The sequence below is a fragment of the Eufriesea mexicana genome, unplaced genomic scaffold (genome assembly GCF_001483705.2).
Source record: "Eufriesea mexicana isolate 0111107269 unplaced genomic scaffold, ASM148370v2 scaffold320, whole genome shotgun sequence".
Lineage (NCBI taxonomy): Eukaryota > Metazoa > Arthropoda > Insecta > Hymenoptera > Apidae > Eufriesea > Eufriesea mexicana.
The window spans coordinates 861760-871080 of record NW_016908532.1 but is presented as its reverse complement, the minus strand read 5'-3'; the positions used below and the strand labels follow the sequence as shown (position 1 = coordinate 871080).

Sequence of the window (9321 nt, the reverse complement as noted above, 5' to 3'; positions counted from 1 at the left end):
AGCACTTGCAAATTTTATTTTAAATAGAAAAAATATTTTGATAAGAAATAACATAGAGTATAGTTGTATTATTAGTTAAGTTTAAAAATATGACTTCTGATTTTTCAACAGTAATTTAGTTGTTCACTGGAAATGTATCGGTATATTATAAAAAGCTTATTTTTTCAACATGTAATATTTACACATCTTGTGCATTTACACATTTTATCACATAAATTTTTATAGGCCTCAACGTTTAAATTATCTAGTAACTACATCATTTTTAATGACTCGCATATTTCCTCCTTTTACAAGAAATTTTGAATAGTAAAATAAAAATTTATCGTGCTTCTAGATGAAAGAGCTCTTCTTAAAAAATAATTGCTGTATAGTGGACCAACGAAACAGTAACATAAAGTAATGTATATACAAAAAGCAGTACAATAAATAATTAGAAATGATTAGATGCAGAACAATAATGCGTGTATATAGTATTTTTACTTATCGAATATTTCATTAGAAATATCATAGCCTATTTCGTTGTAAATAGATAACTCAACGTATATAACGTGTATCCAGGAATGAATAAAAAAATATTAAACACTGACCAACAGAGGATTAACTTTTTTATACTTCTGTAGATAATGCTTCAAATTTATTTACTACATGCGGTATTTCCGATTCTCCGCTTGATGTTTCACTAGAATCTTCGGAATTATTAGATGTCTCCTTTTGAGATTTTCGATCTTCTAAGTGTTCCTCCTCGTCATCTTCATCTTCGGATGAAAAATATGTTTTTCCTACATCGCTAACAGCCTCTTCTTTATTCCTAGCTTGAATCCATCTAACTAGTTCAATTTCTGAATGATTTTCCCATTTTTCTGTAAAATTTTACTAGCTACAGAATATGATCCATTTGCATGTAAAATAACTATATAATAACAATTACCTTTGTTCTGTACCCAATCTGGAGGGTATATATATATACAAATTTTTCCTTCGAGTGCCATCCTTAATAATGAATTAGCTGCTCTATAAGTATCAAGTCTAGCAGCTCTTGCAGTAATGAAATTTCGTTTAGTAGCCCAACTATCGCAAATATCCAAAGCAGACCATGTATTGTCATTATCAGGATGTTGTAGTTTAAGTATCTTTGGTAAATCTATCCTTTCAGCTAAAAATTTAATTGCTGTGTATGGTTCCCTGACTTGAGCTATTGGAAAAGATCCCATTAATATTTGTAATTGTTTAGGCACTGTAGATGGAAATACTAATCCTGGGCAATCACAGAGACAAACAGTTTTTGTGAGAAATATAGTTTGAAAATGTTTAGTATGTCCTGGTGTACGTGATACACTAACAACCTTTCTTCCTATAAAAATATTTATTAGCTGATGTTTAAATATTTAAATGTCATTATTTGATTATTTCTTAGATTCTGGGCATACAAAAATATACTACCTACCCATTAATGCATTCATCAAAGATGATTTACCAACATTTGGAGTCCCAATACATCCAATTGTTAAAACTCCATTTTTATAATGTTCATGCTTGAAATAACTTGTATCTTCTTTTTCAATAGTAATATTCTCTTTATGATCAACATCATCTAAATCGAATTCCACTTGCATTTCTTCCTGAATTTTATCTTGCCAAGAAGTTAAATCTACATTATCTCTAACAATTTCCTTGCATGTCTCCAATAGTTTCTGAGCTCCTTCTGCAGCCATTTTAAGTTTTTGCCTCTTACGTCTTTGTTTTATTCCTTCTGTTTCATTTGTGTTCCCATGCAAATTATAAATAGGATATGATGTAAACATCAAAATATGTAATTTTGGATACATAGTATGAAAATATTCTTTCCATGCTATTACTAAAGCTGGTGGAGCTAAATCAACTTTGTTCAGTATTAAAATCATGTCTTTCTTAAGTTCATCTGTTACATATTGATATAAATATGGAGGAAACATTAAAGCAGGATATCTGATATCCACGATAATTAATAAAATATCAGACATCTCTAAAACTCTCCATAATTGCCTCCAAGTTTCTAAATTTAATTCAAAGTAACTAATAGTACTTAATTTTCCCATGTCTTTGAGATATTCCTGAAAGTTGGTTTATATTTATATATTAAGTTTAAATATAAACGACAATTATATTTACTTACAGTAAAATATTTTTGTTCTCTCAATTCTAACTGTTCCTTTGACATATTAAAATCCCATAGTGGCCTTCTCGGCATATTAATTTCAGATGGATAATAATTATTAGATACTTCTTGATCTTTAACAGATAAGGGTTCAATAGAACTTCTAGCTTGTTCCTTACGTTTCAACAGTTCTTCTTTGCTTTCTTGAAAGAATTGTAAAGTATATTTGTTTCTTGAAGAACTATTATCTTTTGGTTGTTTATTAATTTTTTGTATAGCGTTACATTCAAAATCAGTACTGTATACTTTCTCTTCATTGTATCTGCTATGACTCCCAGCTGTTAATTATAATACAGAATTACTGATTATGCACGGTTAATGTTTAAAATTTATTATTTATTATTATATCATACATACTGAGTAAAACCGAACTCTGTCTTTGCTTTTTGGCTTGCAATTGCTGTTTTTTCGCTTTACCACTAAATGGTTTCTTTCTTGTTCCTTGCGGCATTTTTCGACTACTTTAACCTCATAAATTATATAGCTCTTTTACTTCAGTATAAAAATGTAATATATTTCTTGATTATTATATCTTGAATGCTTATGTACATACTATGTTTCAAATTTAAGACATCGAAGTCTTGACTTTTAACTAGATTTTTAAATAATTAAAATTATTAAAACTTTCTTACATGCAATTTGTAAATACTCCATGTGGTATAAGACAAAACATTAGTAATTTATGACACGTAAATTATACACGAAAGCTTTAATTCAAATTTATTAACAAAAAATATATACTTTCATAAATTTATATTCCTTTTATTTAATACATAATTCAATTTGTATTTTACATTAGTTGAAAATTAATAATGTAATTAATATATTTATCTAAGTTGTTATTGAAAAACCATAACGATTACTTACAACAAAATAAGAATTTATATAAATTATTATTGAAATACGTATTATATTTGTATGTGAAATTTATTATTCTCTTTACTAACAAATAATGAAAGAGGTTTGCTGATTGGTTAGTATCAAAAATTGGTGAACGCGAGCGTGAAACGCTCAAGTACACGTATAAATATGTTTCTTATAATTTGTGATCATTGATGTGTGTAGCATTAATTATTCTACGGCTTGATATAACATATTAGTTTAAATACCAGTTTTGTGAAAAGATATGGATAATAAAAAAGCATTTGTATATATGCAATAAGAAATATACATATAACCTTAATATCATTAGTACCGATTGATTAAAATATTTTCATCAATTTTTAACATGTATATCAGGGTACAAAAGTCTTTGCCAAAATTTTCTATAAGTGTTTTAAAGACGATTATAAGAAAATGTACAAGTACGACACAAAATAAAACAGAAAATGTAATTTATCCTCCTATTTTGGATCTCTCTTATAGAGCTAGAATTAGAAGAAAAGGTCAAGAGTGGCATGATAAAATTAAAAAACTAGAAACTGTGGAAGAAAAGATATATGGAATTAATATGCCACATTATTATGGTTGGAAATCGTTACACTTAAAAGAAGGAAATGTTCCATATAATTCATTACAACATGCTCAATATATTACACGTACTCATCTTATGAATGATCATAAATTACCTGACTTTTATGATTCAGTAATTACAACTGAACAATTAGATACTCTTGTACAAACTCTCAAATATCATATAAAAAATATTGTTATGTTTGAATATAATCATAGATTGTGAGTATAATTATTTTAGATTAAAAGTTCAGAAACAACGATTATTATTCCCTTTTAAATAGCAAAATTATCTTATTAATAAATTTATAAAATTAATACAATAAAAATTTATATGTTGTAGAACACAGCAGGAAATAAAAGAAGAAATAAAAGAAGAGAAAGAAAAGTTAATACAGAATAGTATTACAAATGCACTTGTTTTTCAAATTAATCGAATACTATTGGCTGCATTGTCTCCAAACACACCACATTTGTTAGAAGCTGAAATAGACTTTGAACCAAGAGTAGAAGCATTTTGGTTTGTGGGTGGCATAGAACGTTCACCTAGAAGTGTAAAAGCAAGGGAGAAGTCAGTATATTTTAAACATCGTGCAAATGATCCAGTTAATGTGCCTGTCCAATATCTTGGTTCTCCAATTCTACAACTAAGACATCAATTTCCTTTAAGAGAAATTCTTTCTACAGAACAGTCTATTAATCCAGAATTAAGTATTCCTACATTTAAACTTGATCCTAGAGTACTTGGTTATCAATTTACACATAGGCATGCAACTTATATACCTCTGCTGAATTTGGTTTATTATCCTATCATAATTTAAATGATATATTTAATAATGCAGTAGGTATGAGTGAAGAAACAATTACTGTGCAGGCTATATTTGCATCCTATGCTTGGTTGTTATCACAGGCTTCTTATCAAGGTATTACTTTAAACAAAAAATGTTTCTTTTCTAGATAAAATTATTTCTATGTACTTTGCTATGCATAAATATGAATATACTGTATTATCTATTTTATGTTCCATAATTTTAGGCTTTTCTACAGTTAATGATATAACATATCCATTAGTATCGCAAACAATTTTAACAAATGGTCGGTTATGGTCGTTTTGTGTTTATCAATTAAACACTACATTAACACATACAGAATATGCGGAAGAAAATCCTAAACGTAATGTATGTTGGATAACAGAATCATTACCATTATTTGATAAAATAGAAAATGGACAAGTTCATGGGTTTAATGAAGATGTTCTAAAAAAGTTGATCACATTTTATATCAATATACCTGCAGAAAGAAGTAATGAAAATATGAAACCATATTTAGGTGAATCTGTGAAACATATTGCCGATATTACTAACCCATACCGTAGAGTATGGTTAGAATCAAGGTTTAAACATCTTATGTCTAATAGACCACGACATTAGTACGTAATTTTATATACAAATAATCAATTATGTTTTAAAATTCGAAAGCGTATGATTAATTATCATCGTGTATAATTTCTAATTTCTTTGTGTTACAGTAAACAACCTGAAATATACCATTGGCAGAAAATTTATCTAATTGATAACAACACTCGATTTCTGGACAAAAAACGCGATCCTTGGCAATTTGGTTACTCCGCGTATAAACGAAAATTAAATGATCATTTACCAATATATATACCAAGATGTTTGAGACGACTTCCAAATAAGAGAAAAATAGGTCGTTGGGCAAAAACATATTATCCAGATGCATGAGATATTATATTTATGTATATTGAATACAAATACTGTTAATAGTAATAAAAAAAAATTTTCCTGTCAATTTCTATGTAACAATAGTCATTCATTTTTTAACTGTTTTTATTTAAAAGATTCCTTTGAATTATTTGGTACAATTACAATTTATGATTAGAATTAGAATTAGTACAGCTTGCAAGCATATTTTATTAATTGTATTTTAAAGTATTCATAGATTGTGGAGATAATTCCAAGCAAAGCGTGCCTTTTTGCAAATCCTTCAGAACTACATGTTTCGTGGAAGTCTCCCTAAAATAAAAAATAAATTTTATAAAAATTTCAATAAATATTGCTGCGTAAACATTTCGTATAACAAAGTGTTCGATTGTAATTGGAAACATTCGAATATCTTGCAGTACATGATTACGCAGTAATAAAAGAAAAAAAACATGATTTTCGTTACCTATTATATAGTACAATGACGGTTTCTTTCGAAGGTGTAAGAAAAGCAGCAGCTTTGACGGTATCCGTATCGGTAACGGAAATTCTTACAGAGCCTCTATCAACAAATCTACTAACGTGTTGGATAGCATAATACATAGGCTGTTTATAAAATTCATCGGTTTCTGGGTTCACAATGATAGCGGCATCGAGACTAATGTTAACGAGGTTTGGTACACCAGTTTTATCTAAAGCTAAATTCCAATCTACCCATCCGATTGACCAATGATTCAATTGCTTAATACAAAATACATTTCATTAGCACTCAATATCCTACTTTCGCAATTAGATTAAACACATTTTGACTGGAACAATCGTGGAATCAAGTTCTTTTACCTGTATTATGTCCAAGATATATCTTTCACCTCGCTGCCAGGATTCCGATTTAACTTTTGGAGTGTCCCATATTGGAGGTCCTATACGAGTACAAAATAAACGTATTATACATAATTATTTATTTTGTACCGAAGACTTTCCCGTGAAGAACTTACGTACCTATAGATGCTTCAGTCATGAGTATGAATTTGTCCGGAAATTCATCATGCAATTCGTTTAATCGATTTGGAGACGTAATGGAATCATTATACCAATGGACAGCTGTTCCAGCAACGTATTTTGCTACATCTTTATCCTTAAACGTCGGTTCAACAAATTCAGGTAATACTTCTCTGTTATCATCGTGGACTAAAATCAACGTCTTATCGTGTGTTGACGATTTCAGAGTTGGACCAAGGTACTTGCCAGCCCAGTTAGCCATCGTTTCTGGTGTCCATCCCATAGAGAGGTATGGAAGTTTGAATATATAAGCAGTTAGTGGTTCGTTACCAGTTGAAACTGCCCAGATGTCAAGACCGTTCTTTTTATACTCATCCAGAAATTTGATTATGTAATCAGCGTATGTTTGGTAGTATTCTTCTTTTAAGAAAGCTGGTTGACAATTGCAACTTTAATAAATAAACTTTAAGAAAATTTTAATAGATAAATAAATAAATAATAAATTAATTTGTTACTAGAAACATGGTTTTCGCTCTATTCGAAAAATATTATCATACGCACTAAGCCCATCGTCGTTACTTTTCATCCAAAATGGGACAGACCATGCAGCACTGAGGAACAGCGTATCGGGATTTAAACTGAGAGCTTCCTTTGCATATGGTATCTTGTAATCGTAATCTTCCTTGGTAAGGGAGAAATGCTTCATCGAAGTGTCATTGGCGATGTCATCGTACGTGTAAATTCTGGTAGAGAAATCAGAACCAGCGATAGGTATGCGACCCAGTGTATACTTGCTTCCACATTTTGGATCGTAATATGCTCTATAATTGATTTAAGTTTTCAATTATATACATAGGATAAAAAGTACAGCGCATTTACATCTTCGAGTTACGATAATCGGTTGTTCAGAATTTAAACATTATTCCGATTAACACTGAAAATTACCGAATCAGTTGTTTCTGAACAGCTGGACTGAGTTTTGCTATTTTCAAGCCATTTGTGTCAGTGAATGCACCGCCGAAGCCAAGAATCGTCTGATACTTTTTCGTTCTATCTAAGGTCAGTGTTGCATCCGAGGAAATATTTGCACAATTATTAAATTTCACTTTTGACACTTTCATTCTAAGACCCTGTTTATTAGACACATACCAGTAAGAGCTACCTAACTCCGGAACTTCCGGTCTATCTTCCGGTAACCCATCGCAGTACGTTGCATTGCAAACACATGCAATCACTTCGTTTTCTACATAATACGGTATGCAGTCGTTTGCGATACCTGTGATCAATAAAAATACTTGTAACAATTTTCGGAAAGCATATTTATGTCTAAAAATTAAGTCTTACATTTACTGGAAAGAATGGTAATCAGTAGAAGCGATATCCATATGTAATCCATGTTCATAATCGAGAACAATGTGAACATAAGTCAACTGACACACTTATATAACCTAGTTTTATACATAGTGGGGCGTAATAAAGAAAATAAATTATTTAATTTTCGACTAGAAAGACCCGTATGAGGTATGTGGAATACATTGTTTTGCAATAAGTTGTGCGATAAATAAGAAATATGATGGTTACCGGTAGCATTATCTAAGTGAGTAATTACCCTGTATAATTGGTTCTATTGTCTCGAATTTCAAAACGAAAGAAAATTTTGTGGCAGTTTGTGAATAATAACATTGGTGTTCGTATTGTGTTCACGTTTCATACAAATAATCTATTAGCTTATAATATTGTGTTTCATATCTTGTAAAAATTACTGCCCTACTAGGATTTATTAAATCATATAAATTATCGTAAATTATCGCAAACGAAGTTATTTTTTTCCACACCGAGATGATAGATTTTTGGACCTTAGGATGTTAGGTTTTATAAGTTACAAGTTAGATGAGAGTACCCCGAGTTTATCAATGTACATAATTATAGATATTTATATTTCTGAATAATTAAAATTGTTTATCAAAATTTAAAAGCAAGTCATCGATCGTACTTTTTACGGACTATTTTTACATTTTTACAAAAAGTTTTTTATGTGATTCGAAGCTGCTACAGTCTATTGTATTTTGTAGGCATTTCTGAAGTAATGTCAGTCCCATCTATGATTTTGATCCATCTATGAAAGCGGAAAATTAATAATTAATTTTCTCGGCCGATCATAGGCTATATAAGGCAAAATATCTCATTTGTCGGTCCTACTTCGGAAATGTAACCTCTAAATTTTCGTAGTGCTCGAGGGGTAGGAGTCCGAAGTGAGGTTGGAGATGGCTACTCCACCCCATTAAACAATTTACTAATATTTTTTTTTTTTTCAGGTATTAATTCTTCTTTTTTTTCAGGTTTTAATTATTATTTATTTTTTCAGGATTTAATTATTTTTTTTTATTTCAGATGTTATTTTTCGTTTATATTTATTTATATTTGACATTTCGAATATTTCGTATAATATTCGAATGTCTCATCGTTGGGTTATTTATCTCTCATCGTTGGTTTCTTCATGTCTCATCGTTTTTCAGACTTAAATTATTTTTCTTCTTCCAGATTTTATTTCTATATAAACATTCGAATATTTCATACAAGATTCGAATGTTTCGTCGTTGATTTGTTTCTGTCTCATCGATGGGTCGCTCTTTTCACTTGGTTGACCTTCATGGTTTCTATTCGTTCGTTTTCTTTCCTCGTATTAATCCGTTTCCGTAACATTAAAAGAAAAACAAACAATCAAGAAGTTGAAAAGTACATATATTCTTAGAAATGGAAATGAGTTTGTGAGAGAAAACAGTCCAGGTGTGTTTAAATCAAAAGGAAATGAAGCATGATTTAATTCCAGCCAAGATACCGCAGTGCAATGGAGTTGCTGAGAGAAAGAACAAATCCACCACAAAGATAATAAGGACACTTGTTCTTAAGTTGAAAATATGAAATTTTTAAAATCATTTTTGAAGCACTTTT

General features: G+C 29.9%; 3 protein-coding genes across 3 annotated transcripts; 1 reads left to right on the top strand and 2 right to left on the bottom strand.

Annotated features, from left to right (window-relative positions):
• Nucleotides 1–606: 606 nt before the first annotated feature.
• Ns4 (Nucleostemin 4) lies at nt 607–2668 on the bottom strand. The gene is made up of 5 exons (XM_017896643.1): nt 2552–2668; nt 2153–2472; nt 1445–2090; nt 929–1351; nt 607–860 (listed from the first exon to the last, which is right to left on the bottom strand). The coding sequence occupies exons 1-5, from the start codon at nt 2643–2645 to the stop codon at nt 607–609; spliced, it is 1737 nt and encodes a 578-aa protein (XP_017752132.1). The 5' UTR covers nt 2646–2668.
• A 527-nt stretch (nt 2669–3195) lies between these two features.
• mRpS30 (mitochondrial ribosomal protein S30) lies at nt 3196–5446 on the top strand. Its single transcript, XM_017896641.1, is given in 5 exon segments — nt 3196–3868; nt 3990–4429; nt 4432–4569; nt 4682–5075; nt 5175–5446. Coding segments are annotated over 5 exon segments (1635 nt in total). The 5' UTR covers nt 3196–3422; the 3' UTR covers nt 5392–5446.
• Nucleotides 5447–5582: 136 nt separating this feature from the next.
• LOC108556256 (glucosylceramidase) lies at nt 5583–7772 on the bottom strand. Its single transcript, XM_017912269.1, has 7 exons — nt 7714–7772; nt 7315–7645; nt 6931–7190; nt 6370–6801; nt 6211–6290; nt 5837–6111; nt 5583–5682 (listed from the first exon to the last, which is right to left on the bottom strand). The coding sequence occupies exons 1-7, from the start codon at nt 7769–7771 to the stop codon at nt 5583–5585; spliced, it is 1536 nt and encodes a 511-aa protein (XP_017767758.1). The 5' UTR covers nt 7772.
• Nucleotides 7773–9321: the final 1549 nt, after the last annotated feature.

Coding starts and splice junctions, on each gene's coding strand:
- LOC108556256 (XM_017912269.1), bottom strand. CDS start 7,771: ATGAACATGGATTACATATGGATATCGCTTCTACTGATTACCATTCTT. Junction 6,802..6,930: donor AAGTAACGACGATGGGCTTA/GTGCGTATGATA, acceptor ATTGTCAACCAG/CTTTCTTAAAAGAAGAATAC. Junction 6,112..6,210: donor ATATCTTGGACATAATACAG/GTAAAAGAACTT, acceptor TTTTGTATTAAG/CAATTGAATCATTGGTCAAT.
- Ns4 (XM_017896643.1), bottom strand. CDS start 2,645: ATGCCGCAAGGAACAAGAAAGAAACCATTTAGTGGTAAAGCGAAAAAA. Junction 2,473..2,551: donor ACAGAGTTCGGTTTTACTCA/GTATGTATGATA, acceptor TATAATTAACAG/CTGGGAGTCATAGCAGATAC. Junction 1,352..1,444: donor TTTGATGAATGCATTAATGG/GTAGGTAGTATA, acceptor ATATTTTTATAG/GAAGAAAGGTTGTTAGTGTA.